The 24106-nt window shown below is 42.3% G+C and overlaps 2 protein-coding genes across 3 annotated transcripts in view; one reads left to right on the top strand and one right to left on the bottom strand.

Annotated features, from left to right (window-relative positions):
- Nucleotides 1-24106, bottom strand: part of LOC120745160 (mitochondrial import inner membrane translocase subunit TIM16-like) — a 111299-nt gene that overhangs the window by 32083 nt on the left and 55110 nt on the right. The gene's annotated exons all lie outside the window — the stretch shown is intronic.
- On the top strand, nucleotides 520-24106 carry vasnb (vasorin b). The gene is made up of 3 exons (XM_040049892.1): nucleotides 520-838; nucleotides 7252-7294; nucleotides 18885-24106. The coding sequence occupies exons 2-3, from the start codon at nucleotides 7290-7292 to the stop codon at nucleotides 20956-20958; spliced, it is 2079 nt and encodes a 692-aa protein (XP_039905826.1). The 5' UTR covers nucleotides 520-838; nucleotides 7252-7289; the 3' UTR covers nucleotides 20959-24106.

Genomic DNA, 24106 nt, shown 5'->3' with positions numbered 1-24106 from the left:
TTAGGCTTTGGCCATTTGTCCGATGGCAACAACTTCAGCTGCTAGACACACTAAAACTATAACTTTCTCCACCTTCTGATCATTGCTAATCTATCTGAATATCCATTCAGATTATCCATGACTTTTAACTTTCAATCTTTCTAATCAAACCTGTTCTGGTCCACTCTATTTTTAATCTTGCAGGCACTCCCTATTTATGCAGAAGGTTAATTGGGGATCAACTGGTCACTTTGATTGACTGCTCTCACCATTCTCTGTATCCAAGCAAAAACCTGTATCAGTTTGCTTATTTCTTGCAGAGAAAGACACAAACAGTGCTCTGAGGCAAAGTTAATGGTCCCTCAAAGGAAATGCGACTAACTTTTTGTAAAAGTAAATAGTAAGATCAGTAATGTATCTTGCTCAAAACAGGTCACGCAGGTAGGAATTAAGAAATAGTGAGCTGAAAAGAGCCTGGAATTTCTCTCCTTCGCACTCTGCAAAGCTGCAAGGTGAGATGTTTGTTGCTCTCCGCTCAGCGCAGGAGTGCGCCCAACTGCAGCGCGCCTCGCCCCTCCCATTCCTCCGCTTTAAACTCTCCTCTGTGCTCACCAATAAAGCGCTTTTTGTCCAGGGAGTCGGTACTTGAACGCATTCCTTGACGTGGAGGCAGGGGTACCTCTCCAAGGATTTCATGAAGACCGTTCCTTGTAAGTTTCATACGTTCACAGAAAGGTCTCTTTTTGCGAGAACGCACGCAGGGAAACTACCAGGTTTGGAGTTATATCGGTGAAGTGCTCTTCTTGGATAAAGACACAAGCGCGACTGCGCTTCCAGCTTCACTTTTCCGAAGTTACGGGTAAGAGTTGACTTACTTATACTTACTTATATTTTAAATGGTAGAGTGAATATTGTTTTGTTTTGTGTGTGTGTGTGTATGTGTGTGTGTGTTTTAGCTCTAAAACACTTTCGGCATGATCGAGTCCAGCGTAAAGACGCGTGAACAGGGATATATTGACAAACGGGGTTAAGTAAATGATAATTTTAAAAACATCTGAATCGACTGACTGTCAGAATAAAATGAATGTATATCAGAAAAAAAAACACTCCAGCTGTTTGTCGGCTTTATTTCCTCTTTTGAGCACAAGCTGACAGTGGTACCGAGTTTTTTCTCTCCTGTGACAACTTTCTTAACAAAAACTCGCTCAAATAATTCAACACACTCGTGTCTGCTGTGCAAAAACGCGTTTTGCTTGTAATGTACAGTGCGTTAAACACGAACCTGTTTCTCCTGTAAATGCACAGCAACTAAGTGGAAATCTGAATTTAATTTTTTTTTAAAAGGGTTATTTGCATAGATGCGCCGCTGAGTCATTGGATTCAACAGGTTTATTGGAGATGTGGGCTCCATTAATTCTCCAGACAACAAAACGCGAGTTCCTTTATATTTGGAAAGCGCGTAAATAAACCAAACAAACCCAGAAAACAGAAAACGCGAGCGTGTGCGCGGTGCAAAAAGAGCCGCCGGGACGGTAATGAGGCGGGCTGGTGTTGGACCGCAGGACGCCGTGCAGCATGCAAGAGCCGTGCCGAATGTCTACACCGCACCGAGCGGTGTCCACCGCAGAGGACAGCTGTTTTTGGAACCACACAAGGGGACGTCCCACAACACCAAGTTCAGCAGGACACGAGCGCTGAAACGGCTCCAATACGCACACCACTCAAAGTTGCAAATTCAGTACATTTGGTTATTTTAGCATTTGGACGGTCATTGCTTTCAATGTGAAGCACAAACTGTCGAGGAAGTAAGGGCTATGTTTCATAGGAGCAGCATTATGAAGCATGCGCTGATTAAACCTCAGATTTTGAGTAATTCCGTAGATTAAAACACAACCATGTTTCATTTGTATAACGCCAAAAGCCAGCTGCCAGTAAAAAGCTTACTGAAGCCCCGTTGCAATAGGCTACTGATAATTGGGCTGTCCATCAAATGCTGCTACTGTTATTAAAAGGGATTACATAACTTCATTATTATTTTTAACATTCTGCGCAATTTGACTTTTAGCTGAAGGCATTTCGGTGCAGAGACATAAAAAATGAAACAGTTGCTCAGATGTGCGGAAAGGTAGAAATCTACTGCAAGTGTGCAGCAGAGCAGTGAGCCATGGGGTCACATTCCTGAAAGATTAAATCTCACAGTGATCAAGCCCACCAATAAACCAGCATCCAATCAAGTGACAGGATCAACAGGTTTAGACCAATCTCAGTGTGTCTGTGTCTGAAAATATGATCTCACCTTTCCAAATAATGTGCCAAATTAAACATACTAACCTCGATCTCACCAGCTTTCTTTCATCTCTGTTTTATTATGTGAATAGTTCCAAATACTCACCTGATCAAAAAAAAAAAAATCTAATCTAATAAATCACAGTATATCTCATCACTTGAATCCTAAATTCAGTCCTCAGATGAGCATCATTTATAAGGCCCACACAAACAGATGCTGCAAATCACCCGATCCGTCCCAAGGCCAAATAAGCAGCACAAACTGCCCCAAAAGCCTCTCTATTACCACCAAGTGTTTCCTCACAGACTATAATTACACTACAGGAGAAGCTAATGTGTTTCTGACAGTATAAAATAGTTGTAATCTGTTTATATTAGGCCAACAGAAATTGCAGAGCAGCCACAGGAGACCAATTATCCTCCACTAATGTGGAGAACTTTGAGGATAATGTGTGGAAGAGATGGCAAGACAACAGCGCAACAGACTGTTTGTGGGCACAGCTTGGAATACTACAGAATGCAGAAGTGTGCTTGAATTTTTTAATATGTTAAGTAAGACTAAAAACATGTAGAGACTTGAAGCTTCATGTTTCAGTGACTGTTAGGCCTAGAAAGTAACTTGTTGACACAACCGTCTCAGTGATGAAAGAAGGATGATTACAGGAAGAGATAAACAAGGAAGCTGCATGTCTTCTGTGATGTAAAAATTTAAGTCAAAGACTTGCAGTTGTGCACGAGATACATAATAACCTCAGACTGACTATCCGTGCTCCATTTTCCGGTATATTTATTCCCCTTAAGTGTCTGACTGTGGATGGGGAAGCATGACTAAGGCGACCCCTTTGTTCTAGAATCTAATTTATACAATTAAGCACAGGCCTGCTGTCACACCACTGTGACAGTGATGTTGAAACCACAGGACCCATCAAGATCTGGTTACCAACGTTGTGTCAGCCTGTACCTTTATCTGTTATTTTTATTACTTCTGGGTTATTTTTCTTTCTTTTACAAAATCAAGGCCAGTGTTTCATTATCTGTGCAAAAGAGCTCGAGAGGGAAAGAGCACTGATGTCTAAATCTGCTGCAGATGATGACTGACAGTTGGTGATCTTTAAGTTTTTTGTTTTGAGACGAGACAAAAAGATGAGCTGGACATCTTACAGTAGCATCTGCTGCCTATAAATCTACTGATTATTATAATGAATAATTCTTTTCTTTCTCCAAACTGTTTAAGAGGGGAAGGATTTCTCTTTTTTTAATGCCAATTAGCAGTGGTGGCTGAATCACCCTTCCCTCTGTATCAGAGGGATTAGAGGGTTAAAAGTCAGGTACGTGAGGCGAGGAGGCCTAGGGAAGGGAAGAGTGGAGAGATATGGGGGGTAGAGGTACAAAAGGAGGACAAGAGCGGGGCAGTTACGCAGCGGGGAGGGAAAGGAGAGTCGACAGGACAGAAAGTTGGAGTAAGTGTGCAAATATGTGTGTGTGTGTTTATTTTTCTGGAGAACACGTGAAGCTGGGGTCTCATCGCAATTAGCAAGGAGTCTGTGTGAGCGATTCAAGGAGTGCAAATCCTCCTTCCGAGTGCCCCTTTTCAGGTGCTTCTCAGCAGGGGGTGGGGGGATTCTGCTCTCTGGTTGACAACTAAGAGCCGGAGCTCCTCCGTTATAAGAGGCGTCTTAAATAAAACCCCTGGCTTCAAAGGCCTCAGCCTCAAACATCAATGCTGAACCAGCGGTATGTGGAGGGCAAACCCCAGCCCATACGCCTGCCAAGCTAAATTGAAGAAGAGCTTGCCGATGCATCCAAATGATGCGTTCAGAAGAACCACTTCAAAACCTTGCATAAATAGACGCACACATGCAAAGGGATCTGCGGGCTTTGGAGTGCCCCGGATTGAGTGCAAACCCCAAGTAACTGCTGTCCTCCGTGTCCATATGTCCACAGAGACACGCAGGCCCACTAAAGTCATATTTCACAGCTTTTCCCTATCTCTTGTTTGAAATGAACCGCTCATGTGATTAACTGCGCTATTTTTTTAACCTTCTCACTTGAGTGGAAAATCTGCAAAGAGGCAAAAAATAAAATCCCCCAAATTCCAGTGGAGTAGAGAGGGAGAGGAGCAGAGCAAGAGAGAGAGAGGCAGATGGAGAGTAACAGAGAGAGAGAGAGGATGAGAAGGAGGATGCTCGTCCCAAGTCACCACAAATTGCTGCATTTCAGTGAACCTATAAAAAAAGGAGAAACGGCTCTTAATCTAAGGTTGTAATTACTTCTGGCCAGCACTGTAATTAGGAAATGAGCCCTGAACCAGATTTTACTGGGCAAGAGCAAAAGCAAGGGCAAATGCACACGCGCACACAAGCACAGGGCTAAATTATTTTCCGCCAAATGAAAATTTAGGGTATTAATAACAAACTTTGACACAAAGCATTAAGTTTAATGTCAGTTGTTAATGTTTCACTAAGAAGTGCATGTACCTTTGGGTTAGTGTTCGTCTGCTCGCAGCTGGGTCACCAAGTGTGTGAGACCATAGAAAGTGGTCACTCACACTTTCATGTAAGCGTGTGTCGCTTACAAGGTGACACGTACGCACACAGTTGTTCTCTTTCATCGCACCAGACAATGCTTTAGTCCGCCGGGTCCCCTTTTCCTTAAGGTCTATTTACACGGCTACCAGCAGACACAGATAGTGTTGTTATCTGGCGCTGTCCACCCTGATAAAGAGCCAGAAGCCTGAGCCTTACTCAGAAACATCTGAGCATGCATGCACATATGCCTGAAGACGATCGTGCATCAGCCTGCATGAACCGAAAGGCAGTTGTGACAGTGACAAATCTGTATCAATGACAAGTCGCAACTTGTCACTGGTACAGATTTACCCAAGAAGAAGCTTCCAAGAGTGTCACATTAAATGCCAGCCATCCAAGTAAAAGGCACCTGTTTATTTAGTCCACCCAATTCTTTTAGCAGTTTAGCTTGGACTGATGTTCTGAGCTGCAGTCTTTCAGTTCACATTGAACATACATTGAGCTAACCAACTGTTTTCAGTTTTACGTGATTACTCCACAACAAAACGGTTCCAGTGTTATTGTCAAGCTGCTCAGCTCCCTCCTGTCGTACGAGAGTTTAAACCAGATGGGAAGGAGAAGAGAGGGAGGGAGAAAGAAAGAGAGAGAAGGAGAAACAGAGGCGACGAGGGTGAGGTGATATTTATGTTGAACAGATGAACACAGAGGAAGGAAGAAAATTACAGTGGAGAGAAAAGCTAAAACGTATCAGTGCTCCCAAAAAAGGAAAGAGGGAGTCAGAGAGAGATTGAATATCAAAGTAAGCCAATAATAGCGAAAAGAGAGAAAATAAGAGGTACAAAGCAGGTTAAAAGATACTACAAATGTTTTGGTAGCATGCAGTCTGCACTAATTAAAGACCGAACGTCTTTGAGACAATAGTGGAAGAGATTGTTTAAGCTATTAAGGGAAACCAAGACCAGGACACTGTTGTTAGCAGTTTAGTCTTTTGCAGTCATGTAAGACGTTTAGCGGTAAAAGACAATTTGTATCTATTTTAGGGTGTCTAGTTCCACTTTGAAAGCAAAAACATTTACAGTTCAGCTGAAGGACTGTCTGAGAGCGAGATACAGTGACCTCGGGTAACAGACCCGTGGGTTGTGTCAGCAGAAAGGAGTCCCCGTACTTAACTTAGCAGCCACTCATGCAAGAAGCGCTCGCTCAGCCACTGCTGGATTTACCTGTGCGAATGTATGCAAATCACAGGGAAAAACACCCACTGACCGCACACGTACGTTCACAAAAAAGCTTCTGTGCAGCAGTCCCACAGACAAATAAACACATGGATGCAGAGTGCAGCACGGGCCTCAACACAGGTCAGCGTGCCAAAGCCAGCCCTGCAGTGCAACAGGTTATTTTCAGATATAAACACTACACCCTTGACATGAAGGAAGCATGTGGCTGCTCAGAGATATGCTACACGCAAAGTGAAGTCAGGCTTCAGGAGTCACACAAGCCAGGTATAACACGTGGTTTTGTAGTCACTCTGTTTTTCGCATCCACAGACTGTGACTCAGAGCTTAGATATATGAAAAATGGCTGCTTAGCGGGAACTTTCTGGAAGAGTCAGGCCGGTTTATGCTCCGCGGACAGATATACAATGCTGTACAGTACACAGAGAAAGAAAAGGCATGCTGTGTTTCTTAGGTAATTATCTCAGAAACCATTTTAGAACAGCATTATATCAATGAAAAAGAAAAAAAACAACAGTTTGCCAATAGAAAAGAATGTTGAAAGTGCTTTTGGCTAAATGCCTCTCACAAATAAAACATCCATCAGGCACTCTTTAGGTTTTTCCCCAAACCAACTAATGTTTATGATCCTGTAATCACATTCAGAAATAACATCTGATACCAGATAATAGTCACAGAAAGCAGCACGAACATGAACGCACGCACAAATTGTGCTGTGGTTATGGCTAAAGCAATGTTCACCATTAAGAAAGAAATGAAGAAAGCGCAGTCAGTTTTTGCCAGCTGATATCATAAAATGAAAAGCTGTTCTTGGCTTACAGTGGAAAGCCTAATTTTGCTCTGAAATAGAAATAAAAACCATTTGATTGAATGACAACATGCTGCACAATTCTGCGTACAGTACACAACTGCAATTTATGGCAGATGGACCGATACTACAGTCGATCTGTAGTAGGAGATGATGGAGAAAGAGTGGTCGGCCCGCATTCTTCCTCTGGCACTCTATCATTTTCGTGTTGTTGCCACACGGCTCTGCCATTGCTCGGCGTGCTCCCACACTCGGGTGGAATTTACCCAATTAACAGGAAAAAAACTTCCTGTTTCACTTATGTGCTTTTGACAAGACATGAAAGGGGGCTGGATTCCAAATAAGTAGAAAAGAGGCACTCAGAAAAATATTGCAACACCTCTCTGGCTTGTTTTTACAACTCTTGTGTTCCTTACAGGGAAAGAAGACCTGAAGAAGAATAGTGGAAGCATCTTCATGGGGTGAGTTTTAATTATATCTGAAAGATGTGGTCGTTTTACTGGATACCAAGGTGCAAAGATAGCTTAAGTTATTATACAAGAAGAAAAAATAGACAGAAAAGTAATGTAGTATTTTTGGCACGGGCTAAATAATACAGCCCTGTGAATATTTGCACCAAGAAACCCAAACGGCACGCAGTTGGCGGTCTTTACCATGTTAACCATAACACTCTGCTCCCTCAATGGGATCCTTTCACACAGCTCTGAGCCTCTTAGCAAGACTGGCAGGAGAACAAGAGCGCCTCTCTTAGCACACACGGCATTTAATAGATACAGTGAGGCTGTGTAGAGTTTCAGACAGAGGGAGAAGGAAAGGGGGGAATGGAGGAAGTTTGAAGTTTAGCATGCCGGTCTGGTTGCTGGAGAAAAAGGTAGAATAATGACCCTGTGTTTTTTGAAAACATTTTCTTAGTAACCTACATGGTTTCTGCTGTTTTGGCATTACTTTCAAATCCCCTCAAAATCTGGTGACACCATCGTGATGATATTCCAACAATAATCTTAAAGTATTGCACATGAAAAAGAAGAATATCTGTTTTATCATTTAAAAAGTTTTTGTCCTGATCAGTGGAGTCACCCCTCTCAGGAAATCCAGATATAAACAGACAAAAAATGAACACAATCCTGTCGGTATGCAGTCTATCAAAAACAATGAGCGCTAAACTTCAGACTGGCCATTAGAATAGTCAATCTGCAGCTTTTTAATGTGTTGCTGTATCAAGAGTCTAGTCGGCTTGTCTTGTTTTACTGTCTGACAGAGCAGGATTCACCTTTACACGCTCCTTCTGACCTCTCATTCTCCATCCAGCCTGTGTTGTGCTAGTTCTCAATGAGCTGTAACAGGAACTGTGTGGGCTTGTAAAGATACACACACACACACAGGATATGGCATAGCCTTGAGCATCTGGACGCACATCGCTACTTTCACTAATTGCCTCCCCCACCTCGTCCATCTCAGGGAAAACAGAGATGAGCTGAGAAGATTGGTGAAACTGAGTTCTTCTCCTGCTGCTTTTGGCTTGTAGAACATGCAGACATTCCTCAGGTCGAGGTTTCGGCTCGCTCGCTGTAAATTATTTGCTATGCAGTCAATGCTTCAGTGTTAAAACACACACTGACTCCATTAATGCCATGATCCTGAAGTTTTAACATCAACACTGCCTTTGACTGCAGCACACGCTGACATCCTGCATGCTTGTTTTTCCTGCCTTTTTCTTAAGCATTTACTGTAACACTACATACGTCTAGCCACACCTACACGCTCTTCAATACGAGGTAAAATATGGGTGTACGCACATAACGAGGGGCTGAATTCAAGCCAAATGTCTGGATGTGAGCAGTCTCTGCTGGCTCTGTGCTTTGAACGTCCAGAAATGCCACAAGTCAGTGCATTCTTGACACCGCGGCAAGAGTCACTTAATATTGTTAATATTTTTACCTAAAAGCAAACATGTAAGAGCAAACAAAGGTGTTCCGGGATATATACCGTGACTCAACCATACGTATAGCCAGATCACACACACGCGTGAGCAAACACTTACACAGGTAAGCATTGTTCCCTATGTTACAGGTCAGCTCAGGAATCTGCTTGACTCACTTAATGACTAGCCTGAACGACTGTGTCGATGAGAACAAGTAAACTGCTCTCAATGTAGACAAATTGCTACAATAACAAAGAACCATTTATGTCTTCTCTCTTTTACTGAATGTTGGGTCTTCTCTGGCTTTGACTAACCGAACACAGACCTACAGAAACACACATCTTTTATACCAAATGCCAAGATCTGGGTCATAAATCACACTCTAATTTGAATGTGAACCATCCACTGGTTTCTACTTATTTCTCTTTGACATACAAATGAGATCAGCTGATTTATTTTCACATTATAAGAAGTATACTGTACACTGATTTTGATGGCCTTCTATACAATCCATCATTTAAGATAGATTGCAGCATTCGGCAGAAATGTATCCTGAATTGTGCATACTGACAGCCTCTAGGGAAAAGCAGGCTAAAGGCTCACTTATTTACACCTCCTCTGCTGTCATTACCCTCCTCGTCTCCCCTCCTTCATCTTGTTTAAGTGTTAGGAAACGCACACCTGCTGTGGGCAGCCTGCTGAGTTGTGGGTCACTGTTGATGTCTTAATAGACTGTTGCTGAATGAGGTCTTTACAGTCTCTAACATGGCAGAGCTCACCTGTTTAATCAGCTGTTGGCACAGGTAGCGTAGCATGTCAGTGTGGTGAAAAAATGCTGGCTCACAGCATCCTATTGTGTATCTGTGGATTTTTTTTAAATTTAATTTCCAGACATTGCAGTGGAGATTATGAAGTAATAATTGAGATGTAATGAATTATATTTAAGGAATGATATTGAATGGGGGGACTGGTTCTCTAGCAAATTATGTAAAGGATTACATAGTTAATGAACTCAGATTTCCAAGAGACCAGTTTGAATACCCTTAAAAAACACTGGTTGTAATTTCTTAATAAACAAGTCACAGGGCACCTGAGGCTACGGAGGAAAGGCATGTCAACCTTGGGGGTTGGGAAAACTGTGCCGCCTGACTGTTGATTTGCCAGCCAGGCTCCCCAGCGCTGGCGCGGTGCCGACACAGGCAGCAGTTTCACAATAAATTCCTTTGTGACATCGTAATCAGCACCGACGATCTCCAGTTCACATTTATCTTGTGTGTGTGGCACATGTCTAAGTTTTGTTTTTGTTTTTGTTTTAAAGGAAAAGACTGCAGGGAAGAATAACTAGAAAAATAACAAACGGTAACTTGTGGAAAAGGTAGGGGTGTGGGGTTAGGGCCCAGAAAAACAGGTATGGTGCCTGCCTCCGAGTGATGTTTCTGATATAGAAGAAAAAGCAGGACAGCTGCACTACTGCCACTATCTTTACGTAACAAAGAATTAATAATACTGACAAGTGAACGTGATTCAATCTGCCACTCACTCGACAGCAGAGACTACCAAATCAGCGGCTTAGCTCAAAGCTAAAATAGACAATTTATCAGTAATTCACTCGGCTCTCTTCCCATCGCCTCTCTCATTTTCTATATTGTCATAGTTGAGCAGTTAGAGAAGGCAAACTCCCTTTTAAGATGTAGCTTAAATACCAAATAAGACCTGTTATCTCTTTGACCTCTGTACATCTCATTGAGAGAAATGTCCTGTAGTGCTCATCTTGTTGTATTATTGCAGACAGGTGAAAGATGTGTTGACACAGTCAAATGATAAAACTGTCATGTGCTGATCAGGTGTGAGTTTAAATGTATATTTCCAAGTCTGCATGCTGAACGTAGTCTAAATCCTAAACTGCATTTTTATTAAAGAAGCTGATATTTACCTGTCAGCACTACTGCTCCCCTTAAGCTTCTGTTTACCATCCCCATTACTTTAGCCCGGAGCTCTCATTAGTCTAATGAGCATGTAGGCTGCTACATAGCAGCCATGAGGCCTCCCAGGGCTGTTGTGGCATGTGGAGAAGACATGCCTTCATCAGATTCCAGTTGTGTTCCTGTCAGCGACATGAACAAACCTGAGGGAAGCAAAAGGGGCAAACAGAGGAGCAAGTAGAGTGCGGGGCGCAAAAATCACAAGGCTGAGACGGGGAATTTCAGAGATATTTGTGTGACGTGTTAAACAAGAGCACCTTCTGTTATAATGCTGTATTTGTGTGTGTGTGTGTGTGTGTGTGTGTGTGTGTGTGTGTGTGTGTGTGTGTGTGTGTGTGTGTGTGTGTGTGTGTGGCGGGGGGGGGGGTTAGAGTAGATACTCAGATAAACAGTAGCAGCTACAACGGTTCAAACAATAAGAAGAAAGATGACACAGACAGGCGGATCGATAATATACGAGCGCTTCGTCAGTACGTGTGGCTTTGTTTGTCTAACAAGGATTGCCAGCCTGTCAGTCAGTCTGACCTGGAGGCACTCATAATCCTGCTTTGTGCCTGAATCATACAAACAGAATAAAGATGAAAACAGTGTCAACAGCTGTCCACAAAGTAGGACCATACCCTGATCTTTTAATAAAAGCAAAGCTTAAGAGTGGTTTATGTTAATTCTGGCCTATGCTTTAGTTTCCTGGTAAGTCTCCTTTAAAGTGATTTGTACTATGGAAAAAAAATGCAGGCTGGCTGGTTTCAGGTAAATAAAGGTCATAGTGGCCAGGGGCAAACTAGCATTTGTCATACCGGAGTCAAATGAATACTACTGGAGCAGACAGAGTGTCAAAGTGTGCACATTATTTTAGGCTCACTGATAGAACAGGTCCACCCAGTCGCTTTAAACCGCAAAACTTAACACACATGCAACACACAGACGCACCGTCCTGTTATGTCAGGTGTTTTGAGGACTGTCAATAGAAGTCATTCTGAATCACCACCTGCTGTCAGTCACAGCTTGCTTTGGGTGTTTCTACCACACACACTCCACAGATGTGTGGACAACTGCAAACAGGGTCAGCGTGCCAGAAAGCACAATGAAGTTTTGATTCTGGGTAGAGGCGTAGTTAGTCATACGCAGGATATGAAGGCACAAGCCCAGACTTGGAGAAAGTCCAGTTTTTTGTGACACAAGGATGTCATATTTACTGTTTCCTGGTGATTTAGTACTCTTGGACTCAGGCAGTGACTTCTTCAATGGTGTGGTTTGCTGTTGTGTCTGACTGAAAAGACCAACAGAGAAAAGACCAAGGGAGCAAGAAACACTGCAGGAGTAAACACCAAGGAGAAATAACAAAACAGATCAAAGCACAGGTTGTCGTTGGTGAACTGAAATCTGCTGTATCTGTGTAATGTGAGTATCCCATGGTGAAGATATCAGATAGATGCGTATGTGAGACCTCTGACTGTCTGTCTGTCCCCAAAGGTCACAGGGCAGGGTGCGCTGATGAGAGACTGGCGTCAAAGTCGAGACAAAACAAGTGGACCCTGTGTCTGAGACACAGAATAAGAAGATAATAGAAGACACAGCCTCCGTCAGTGCATCCTGTGTCTCCTCTCATGTGAGCTTTTATGAAAACAAAATTGGGTCTAGCGTCTACTACACCATCAGTCATATCCTATAGCAATAAAACAAAAGGAAATGGCCCACATTTCCTTTTGGAACTCGTAGTAGCTGACCTCTATGCTCTAAAGCTCAGAGGAGGCACAACTAGACTGCACACATGCCGCTGCAGAGATCCAGCTCGTCTGGTTTTGGCTGCCTGGCTGCCCACCTCTGCTTGTTTCCTTTCCCCTCTCGCCTCCTCTTAGGTAGGAGCGCGCAGCTGGTAAAGGCTGGAAGTTTGGCGCAGGTAACAAAATTTACTCAGACACACTCCTGAGGTTTTGGGTTTCATGCTGCCCTGGAGGAGGAGAGAAAACACCTGTTGTGAAGATGAGGACTTATAAGGCTCAGGTAGACACGGGTGTAACTGGAGCTGGGTGTGTACCTGTGTCGAACAAGGCCTTTTATCTATGCTGTCTGGGCCAGAGTTACAACAGACAACAACAGAATAGCAAGAGAAGTGGAAACAGAGCCTGACCTCTGACCGCCAGGAGACACTCTATGCTTCATTGGCTCATTGGTTTTATTGTTCCATGGACTGATGCTATATGACCAGATGAATGGAAGAAATACTGTTTGGCTTTCAGACTCTTCTGTGCTAGCATTTGCTGTCTTTATTTATATAGCATCTTTAGTTTTCTTTCTTCTGCCACTGGAGTCAGTGGCGGGCCACTATTATTCTCATATTCAGCTTCACACATTCTCATTGTTGGACTCTGCTAGAATAGCTTTGCATGATTCATAGATGAAAATAATCCGTAATTATCTTATACTGACCCTTGTAGCCATGTGTAATATACATGTAACCTAAAAAATGTAATGGTTTGTAAATGACAGAAAATAGGCTTGAAGTTGGTGTCGTGTTTATGCACAAATTTTTTTGCCTATATATCAAGGATGCTGCAATGAGTATAAATTTTTCCTACCAGTGCTTAGAGCCCTGGTTTTAACATAATTTGATCTGAAGTTGCCACACCACCTAAGCCCTGCTGAACTGGCCACGCTGGCCTCCTCAGTCTCCCTTGCAGCTGTATTTTGCAACTTCATTCTTAGCACATTAAGACAGATGTGTTACACCGAAATCCAAAATGTAACTACTCAAACACAGAGCTGCCCCACAGCGCTGAAAATATACACAGTTTTATGTGAGTGTTACTATTCTACTACCCTCCGATTCACCCCTGGACTGTATATTATTGCTCTCTTTCAAGTTCTCCAGCTGCAGGCTCTAATTATTGCTTCACATTGTCGTAATATGCAGGCACGTTTCGACCTATAAATCCGCAGATGAAAAGAGCCGCCTTTAACACCGATATTGAAGCGGCTAGTTGAGATATAAATCACAGTATGGAACGCTTAAAGTGTAGAAAGTTGAGAAAAGTGCATCATTGGTCTGTTATTAGGAAGCAGACCAACTACAACCTGCCTGTTTATGAAAACATCAGCCCCATCATTCAGCACTAGCAGAAGCAGATGTACAATGGGTGAGTTAATTCCCTTTTTTCTTGTGGTAAGGCTGAAATCAGTAGGAAGCTTTGTTTGTAAAACTGCTACAGAGCCTAACCCCCTCCGTACCACTACAAAGCACAGCAGTGATACTGTGGCTTCAAGAGGAGTATTACCAGTGACAAACTCAGTAAAACGATCATTCTTCTCTTGTTTCACATTCCCCTCCCTTCCGCCTGGCGTGTTTGTTTTCTGTCTTCTTGATTGACCTTGATGTAAGTGCTGCATTAGCAGAGCATATTTTGGAATGTGATCTGTCTTTTTAACAAAGTTACGACTGGCTTCACTTAGATTTTAATGCAGCTGAGCCTTGATCTTAAGAGACACCTAATCCTTTCTTGCCTCGTTACAATTTTACCATTATTTGCGCTGACAGCACACAATGATGAAAGAAAACAGCCAATGGCTTTTGTGTAAGCAGAAAATCTTGCTATCCTGTTATGATCCTAAAACCTCTGAGCATCCCTTCACTGAGCGTTGATGACATCAAGTGCTGCGCTCCTCGTGCCACCGTAAAAATGTGTTTTCTTATCTACCATAGTTCAACAGGTACAACCAGCATCAAAGTGACAAACAAAAAACGTGTTGGCTTATAAACAAATATTTCCTGCATTTCACACATACTGGCATTCTTGCGTTAACATAGCTGACATTGTTTGAATTCATACTTTAAGCTTTGTGTTTCTGGTGTCTGAACAGATGTTTTCATGTCTCTCCAGAGCTACATTACATGCAATCTTGTCATCATCAAATATTCTACATAAGTGTTTTTTTTCCCCCTTCAGCTTCATTTCTAATTATCTCTTGACCCCTTTGTCACGTTGATGGATAGCCCCACAGGATTGTGGATAACAACATCCATCTGGGACACTGCTGACAGTGGAAAGGGACAAGAACATGAGTGTGTTTGGAGTGTGTGGGCTTTTGCCTTCTCATAGATGGAAAAGCTGCAAAAACAGAGAGGGAAAAGATTGACACTGGAAAGGATTATTATGTATGACTAGTATGAATTCGAGTATGAACCAGCTATAATAAGTTAGCTCAGCTTGCAGAAATAGTAAATATTATATTAGGGCACCGCAGAGCCAGCAGGCCTGTGCATACCTACGTAGATGATACTCTAATGTGCATACCACAAGCATTGTTCCCTTAAAAGATAAGGAACTTTTTTATTGGAAGCCTACGCTCTGCATTGAGCAGCCTTATCCTCTTACAGTAACTTGGCATGTTGCTCTCTGACCCGGCTTGCCAAATTATGCACAATGACATGTGACCAGCCTAAACTCATACACACCACAACTTTCTTGTTGCCTTCATTACCCCTCAGTGTTGGCCTTGACTCTCATCCAGCCAGGATTTAATTGTTGAAGCCCACTTCAAAGCCAGGCCTTATTCACCCTGGTGCCCCTGCTGACAGAAACCTGCTCTTGTCTTCACTGCTGCTTGTGTTTTCTTTTCTTCCTTATCTTGAAAAGAAAGAAAAACCTGGATAAGAAGTGAGAGGGGGGAGAGGGGAAAATGCTTTTGTTCCTTCCGTTGATTTTTCTTTCTAAGGCTCTAAGGCAATGCTTTCCCCACTATTATTACGCAAAGATGTTCCCAAAGTCTGTTTTTTCTTTTTTGTGTGTGTGTGTGTGTGCTTTCCTCTTACTGTTTCAGGCTCTTGGGTGATACTGTGTATTAATCAGCCAACATGTCTTCTTCTAGTATGGACCACAAACCTAAACTCATGCATAAAAAAACCCCACAGAAGTAAGCACGATTATCGCGTGACAGACAGACAAGGTCACATTAATTCAATCCATTGTCGGTTCATAAACCTAAAATAAGCTTCCTTACTTTTTCAAACTCACCGGCTGTCTGTCTCAGAAATATCTCAAATGCACAGGGGAGAGAAAAGGAAATTACAACTCAAGGAGAGAGAAAGAAGGCTAAAAGGGAGGGGGGAGGGCCATTCCTCAAAATTTTAATCTCTCTTTCAGCCCTCCACCTCCACTCACAGGAGGCAGTCAGTACCAGAGCATATTGGATCAATGCTGCACTGATGCCACAAATGCACCTTATCTTAACCTCCGATCTGCATAAGCCACACATTTGAAGGGAAAGAAAGCAGGCAAATCTAAACTATCAAGCTACAGTTTATCTGTGATCTGGCTATATTCGCTGGGTAAATTCCTCTCCATCCACCTCCACCACAGTTTCTCCTCCATTGGGTTATCAGATGTGCCTGGCCCACTTTGGAATGAGGCACGCTCAAATAAACACGTTGCCCCGGGGAGCTACGGTAGAATCGCCACGATGAGTTTCTAAGAAAAATATTCACAGTTTTATCTGCATAGCTTACTCTTCTCTCAAAGCTGCCTTGATGTTGTTGTATATTCTGGCAGCGGACCCCTATACCCGTGTCTGGCCCTGATATATTGTAACAAAGTGAAGTTCCGCTATGTCCAGAAGGAATAAGAACATTTTTTTGGATAACTTCTAACACTCAATATACTTTTTCTACATTTTGAAGAAGGTTAAAATAACGTGTGTGTACCCTCTCTAATACACACGCGATATCATGGCCTGAAACTAAAATGCAGCACCCGGCACAGTGATGCTATGAAAACCTGAAACCATCTGCATGCATTCCAGCTGTTGTTTGATTCTCCCTATCCTCTTTATCTCCTGTTTATCTTCCCAAATCCTTTTATTTTTCCTTGCTCTACACACATATGCAGCACAGCAGCTACACTTTCTTTTCCCCCTTTTTCATCAATGCATCCATAATTTCTGAGCCTGGTCTCAAAAAATGAGTCTCCAAGACTATATCTGGCCTTTGGAGTTGTGACTCAAGTATTTGTTGAGCAGAATATGAATTTCTGAACAGGTGAAAATAAACTGTACATATCACCTGTTTAAGTGAGTGTGTGTATTTAGTCATAGTCGCCAGCAAGCTTATGTCATGATTGCTTTCAGCACGAGATTTTCCAGCACAGAAGGCGTCTAACTTTCTGCATGGCTGACAAAGCTGGACAGTGTTTCCATCCTGTTAGCAGGTGCAGACTCGAAAAACCCGCTAGCTGTTTTGCTTAATAAACATGTAAGGTTTGAGCAGGTTCATGTCATTAACATTTGGCTGAACAGAACAATAGTTCTGCCTTGTTGGAAAGAGTTGGCAGTTGGAGCTCAAGCCTATGCCATAGCTGCTTTTAGTTTATACACTGGAGAAGGAAAATAAGAGATGGGGAACTCTTTCCAAGGAGGTTGCAATTTCAAGGAGGAGCGGAAAGAAAAGTATGCCAAAAGGGAAGGAAAATAAATGCCATAGCTGTGGTGTGATGAGATGATACTCGCCCTTCCTCTGGCTCACTGATGTAGCTGCCTTGATCTCCTCTCCAAGTTCAGACATTGGATACAATGACTTTTTTTGTGCATGTTTTATTAAAAAGTGAAAAGAAAGACCAGAGCATGATATTGAAAAGTTCTTAAAATTTACATCTACTCTTTTGCCACAGTAACATTTACCGGGCCTAAAACTTATACTTTGTATTAATGAAACAGCAAAACATGGCTAATGATGCCTACTGCATGAGTCAATTAAGGAAAACAACAACAACACTTGATTTTAAACCCTGTATTTAATCATAAATAGTACAAAGACAACAAATGCTGAACCTGTACCAGAGATTATGGAATTTTTATACTATTTATTTAATTTAAAGGAGATATTTTTCACATATTAACATGTAAGTTTCGGAAAAAAAGAAAAAAAAAAAGAATAGAATCAAAAAATAAAACACACAATAATTTATTTGGCTATTTTGGTGAAATGAGGAGTGACCCCAGTTAAGCAGTGTAAGAACAGTGTTTGTGTAGTGCAAATAACAACTGCATCATTTAAAGCCCTAAAACCACTTTTTCAAGTAACTAAAATTAAATAGTGATATTAAATAAAGTTGACTGCTAAAATCATCAAAGGTGGATAGTGTTGCCTCGTTCTCCAAGGCTGTCTGACTTCTCTATTTCCATTCAGTCCTCTCTGCCTCTTCACATCCCTCTTCTCCTTTGAGTTCTTTCAAGCACTGTGTTGACACTTCCAGTGTATTTGTTTTAAGGCCTGGGCTCATTTTGGCTTTGAATCACTGTAATATATCTTATTGATGTTCTACTCTCATCATCAGCAGAACTCCTCCTTCAAACCCAGTTGGAGACGTTTATTAGACATATATAACTAGCTGGCAGGCTGTGTATCAACAACACGGGAAGTGTGAGTCATTTACATCTATGGCCAATTCTTCACAATCGGGTGTAGCGTGGCATACATTATACACACAGACACACAAAGGTGACATGGTTATATTAAACTGAAGATACTCAGGCATGGATTTAATTGTTCAGAGGACATTCGTCTGTTTCACTGGCTCTTGAGAAACAGAGAAACACACTTTGTTGCAGACAAATAGCGTGTGGTTGACAGGCTTCAGTGCCAGTCATTAGCATAGGGAGGACTGTTAACTTTAATCCCACAGAGTGTACAGTGCTGTGTTGGCAGTCTAGATCCAAATTTAAAACTTTGAGATCACTGCATATATCTTGCTGCACAGACTATTACATAGGCAATGTCTTTTAGCCAGAAAAGTGTGGCAGGGTGCCATTATGTCAGCTTTTCACAGAGTATGGCATCAGGCTCGAGACTGAGGTCATGGACACAGCCCTATTGTTTGACCACCTTTGATCACTGGCTGCACATAGTTAAAGCCTTTGATAGTAATCTGGCTTCATGAAATTCAGTAAAGAGCACGCTGTGAATCAATAACTCACTCAAGCCAATTTGGAAAATCTCTGTTGTTCTATATGCCCTTAAATGTATCTGACTGATGACAAAGGCCATAAAATGTTTATATACTGCTGTTGTATCCTATTTACCGGTCAGTACTTATTCTTTATTACTATGAATGTTTATACAGTTGACTAATAGGTTTTTTTTATGTTATCTTGTTTCAGGCTGAGCATGGAGAGAGTCAGCACCATGAAGATCTTTCACATTCCTGTGATCCCCTTTGTGTTTCTCCTCATCCTTCCTGATGGCATCTTTTCTAGCGAATGCCCAGTAGGTTGCAGCTGTTCTTTAGGATCCATTTTTTGTTTCCAAAGACGTTCCTCTACCATGCCAAAGGGAGTGGACCCATTCACAAAAAGCCTCTACCTGTTTTCCAATGGGATTGAAGGCTTGACAGCTGAGGACTTTAATGGACTACAGAACCTGGACATGCTGGATCTCAGTCAAAATAAACTAACCCATCTTCCCAATCGGGTGTTTGAACCTCTGATTTCTTTGCGAAACCTGGACTTGTCATCCAACCAGATCACTCACATTTCAGAGGAATGCTTCCACGGTATGAAACTGCTTGAGCGTCTTTATTTATATAGTAATCACATCAAGACTATCCACCCTGCAGCCTTTAATGGCTTGGAGCACCTAATTGAACTCAAACTGCAGGGGAACCAGTTGACATCCCTTCCAACCCTATCAATGTCTCATCTGCTGTTGCTGGACCTTCGCTTTAATACTTTACCCACTTTGGGTCCTTCAGACCTTCAGACCCCAAACCTCGAGTCACTCAAATTGGGAGGTGTGGGGCTTACCAGTCTGAATGAGGAGCTCATAACTGGTCTGAAGAATCTCCATGAATTGGACATCTCAGAAAACAAACTCGAGTCTTTTCCCTCAGTGCTTAAAGAGACCCCAGGGCTGATTCACCTTAGCCTGGCTGGAAACCCAATGGGTCCTGTTAAGGTTCAGGACCTGCAGAACCTTGGGGAGCTGCAGGAGTTGGACATAAGCAGCCTCAGTCTGCAGGGCCTCCCTGAAGAGTTCTCCCAGCTATTCCCCCACCTCAGAAAGCTCACACTTGCACAAAATCCCTTCAACTGCCTCTGCAACTTAGCATGGTTCCCGAGATGGCTCAGAACCCAGAGCATCACCCTTGAGAAAACAGAGGAGACCCGCTGCCATTTCCCACCTATCAATGCTGGAAAGGTATTAGAAAGACTGGATCATAGAGATTTTGGCTGTCCTACCACAACCACTGTCACCACTAGTACTGTAAAAACAACTACCACCCAGCCTGCTCTAATCACTACCTTCCCAACAACTACTAAGGTAATTCCCGCTCCTCGGGCCAGTGACAACCCCACTGAAAAAGAAGGTGATTCTCCGGACCCCCCTGTTCCTGCGTCCCCCAGTAGCAGCATAAACCCAGACGAGGAGAATTTCTGTCCTTCTCACAACTGTGTGAATGGGGGTACTTGTCATTTGGACCAACGTGGTCAGGTAATGTGCACCTGTCCACCTGGTACCTCTGGCATGTACTGTGAAATCCAAAACCATCACCCACCTTCACCACCTGATGCAGAACCCCACATACCAACTGTCACTGCAGACACACTCGACATCAGCTTGCGTGAGATAACTGGAACTTCTGTCCTCCTGGACTTTCATCGCTACACTGAAAAGCAGCCTAACATCCATGGAATCCGTTTAACCTACCGCAATCTCTCTGGACCAGATCGCAGACAAATTCAATTCAATCTCCCTCCAACCTTGCTGGAGTACACACTTAACGGCCTGAATCCTAACTCCACCTACATGGTGTGTGCCAGTCCATTAAGGTCCCCCAATGGCATAGACGGCGTCTGCACCGAGGTCCATACAGCCCCTCGAATCCTTAGAGGCACTATTCCACTGGTTGAGGATCCAAAGCTAACCAAAATGCTGGCCCCTGCAATTGTGATCCTGCTACTTCTTATACTGATAGCAGTAGCAGTGGGAGTGGTATGCTATCTTCGCAGGAAGAGGACCAAGGGCAACCTAGACCTTGACTGTGATCCCTCCCAGCTAGAGTTGGATGGAGTTAAAGCTGGCTTAGACAATGGGCCCCTGCCTCAAAAGCAGTTGCAACTTATGATCCCAGAACCTGCTGTTCAGAGTGGAAATCAGGAATATGAGGTTTTACTACTACAGGATCACTGTATGTCAAATAACAACATATCTTTACATAAGCCTTCCTGCTTTTGACAAGTGCCTTTTTCACTACTCTAATCCCAATGAGGATTTTTAAATGTTCAACTTTGCCCTCCTAAGTAAAAAAAAGAAAAAGAAAAAAGGAGCAGCTACTGCCGTTGTGAAAGTGGACAACAAAGTGTCAGCTGACCAACCAGGAAACAGGAAGATGGACATATATTGAACTTCCTGGTTATTTCGTTGTCTAAGCAGACGTTAAACAAGTTCAGAATTTGCTTTTGGACTTCAAAAAGCATAAAATGTGCTTTTCACTCCATTTAAAGGCTGCATATTTTCTTGAATGCAGTCAGGCCCCATGGTGTGATATGATGCTGGAACTCGTGTTTTTTTTGTCATTGACTGAAAACAGGGTTAAGAGACAGAATCACCTCATGCTCTCCTTCATCTGTCCATAAAGGGGTGTGGACTAAAATGGGGTTGTGCTGCCTTTCCCGATCACACCAGCCCAACTAAAACAGTCAGCAATTTTTTTTTGCTGAGTGTAACTCATCAGTACTACCCCACAATGGGATCAGTGCTTGCTTGCTGTGAATGACCTTTAAGACACTAAATGAAGTTGTGCAAAGAAAAAACTGATGCCTTTATTGTTTTATCTGGCTCTAAGACTTTGTTATGTATGTTTGTCATGCTTTTTTTTTTTTATATCTGTGTCTATTATTTTTTAAAAATTGTGCAACATTGTGACTGTTAACAGCCCTCAGCACCCTCCTCCCCACCTCTTGTGACTAACAGACAAAACAGCAGATTAAAATCTTTGAAGATTAAAACTCATTGGTACCAGTAAAGTCAATCAAAGAGCTTTGCCCCCAGAATATCAGACAGTCTAAGTAGATGTGAGTCTGGACAGAGTCGAGACTAAATCCCCCTTCTCCATACTGGAGCCCTCAGCCTGCTTTGCCACCACAAAGAGAGGAGGTAAGCAGGATTAGAAAAAGTACAGAGGGGAGCAGTTGACATATCCCCCTCTGTTTCACAGGTAATTACAGTAAAACACTTGACAATACGCAGCAAAACTTCGGATACCTTATTTATGGTTTATAGTCACCGTTTTATCCCTCAACCAAAATACACTTAAAACATACTAACCGGCCTGGCTGACAAAAAGTAAAGCAAACAGTGGATGTGTATTGTGTTTCCCTTGATTAAAAAATAGCCTGCATGTAACGCTATGCACAATTTCTCTTTGGCAAGCAGGATCCCGGTTTTGCTCATTCGTACTAAACGAGACTATGAACAGGCACAAGCCAGAATGCAGCTAACAGAGTGTTTATATTGTTGTGAGACTAGCAGAGATCCACTGCATGACTGCTATTATTACAGACAGGTCAGTAAGCTCCAAAGCAAATTAATGAGAGGTGCATGAGGGGGTGCAGGTGCGTGTATGTGTGGATGCGTATGTGTGTGTGTGTATGTGTGTGTGCAGATCTGTCATCATCAGCGATAATGCAAGCACATGTTCTGTCTTGCACAAACACCTGTATCAGTTAACCCCTTTATGTGCCCACATGCCTGCGGAGGTACTTAAGCAACTCCACTTAAAGGCAAACACACCAAAGACACCTCTGTGAATGTCTGTAAAGTTACCTAAAGTATTTCCAGTGTACAGCTAACAACTCTATGCTAACGTAAGCGTCTGGAGAACCCACGATCATGTGATAAAACTGGAATATTTTTTTCTGTAAAATAGAAAATATTGAAGATCACCACAAGTATTTTCGATGTGATTGTTAATTTTTCCCTGTTTACTTTGGGAAACCCTTTGCTATTATGTGTTGTTTATTTTTTACTCTGTGAACATCTTTGTACAAGTGGAAAAAGTGATATCATTAAATGAATATCCAAAAATACAAATCATCCTTTTTGTATTTCGTTCTATACATTTTTGCTGGTGTTTATTATTCTTAATGGTCTATAGCTGCCTTAACATTTACTATCAGTCTATGCCACCTTATTGGCAAACAACACTTAGCGTGTGCCTGCCAACTTTTTGTTGCCATTGTCATTCACCAATCGTATTCCTAGCTATATGGCCACTAGTATTATTAAATTAAAAGAAGCTCTGTTTGTTTTATGATCACACTTTTGCTTCAGTCTGAACACAAGTAGAGTGGCTACAGCAATACAAACACCACAAAGTGCCACTCCTGTCATCCAAGTCTCTGCTGTAATATTCAGAGTGAGGATTTTGCATAAGCACGTCAAAATGTAATTGGATCAGCACTTCAGGTGCAGCTTGGTGTGGAGAATTTTTAATCACACTTTGAGCATCAGTAATTCAAGTATTATTGTTATTAGCTTTTTGATTATTAAGTAGTACCATCACCATCCCTTTATGAACACCATTTTCATCTTCTACTTCCAGCAGGATAAAGAACCATCTCACAAAGCTCATATTATGTCAGAATGGTCTTGAACATGACAATACGTTCACTACAGTTAAACCCATAGGGCACCATTGGGAATAGGTGGAACAGGAAAGCTATGCTATAATGTAAACACAGAGCAATATAGATGGCAACATAGTGAATCTATGATTTAAAAAGGATTTAATGCAGTTCTAAAGGCAAAAGGCAGTAAAACCTAGTATTAAGACGTACCTAATAAAATGGCTGGTGATCACAGACATATTATGTATGTTCAGCCTCAGTCACACAGACCTAGAGACCTATCAGAGACCCCCTATAACAACCTCTGGTCACAACCTGTTGGTGAGTGGTTGCGGGCTGTTGCTAGGTGAAATGGTCACATAGAGGAGATCATTTGTCCTCAAAGTAAAGGTTGCGCTCAGAGTGAGGCACAACCTTACTGGTTTGTATTTCACATTTTCAAGTTTCAGTACAGCTTGGTGTGTGTTTGCGAGTCAAGTCGGTGAATACTGTACATTCCTAGTACAGCGTTCTGGCAACGAACAAGGCGACTGCAAGGAGCTTTTTTGTGCAGCACCCTCTTTGTTACCAATGTCACCAGACATCAACTACTTCAAACTGAACTGGAAAAACGTGTTTTTCATCATTCAGTTTTGGCAATATCTTTGACATCTTTCACTCTAGTCTACATGTCAAAGCGTCGTTGAACAAGATACTGAACTCTGAGTCCATTTACCATTTAGAGATAAACTGACTTCAAGGTCAGACGTTTGAAG

Source organism: Simochromis diagramma, unplaced genomic scaffold (assembly GCF_900408965.1).
Source record: "Simochromis diagramma unplaced genomic scaffold, fSimDia1.1 OVJJ01000321.1, whole genome shotgun sequence".
In the NCBI taxonomy this organism is placed as follows: Eukaryota; Metazoa; Chordata; class Actinopteri; order Cichliformes; family Cichlidae; genus Simochromis; species Simochromis diagramma.
Note: the sequence above shows the minus strand (reverse complement) of the source record. Positions and strands in the feature narration are given on the sequence as shown.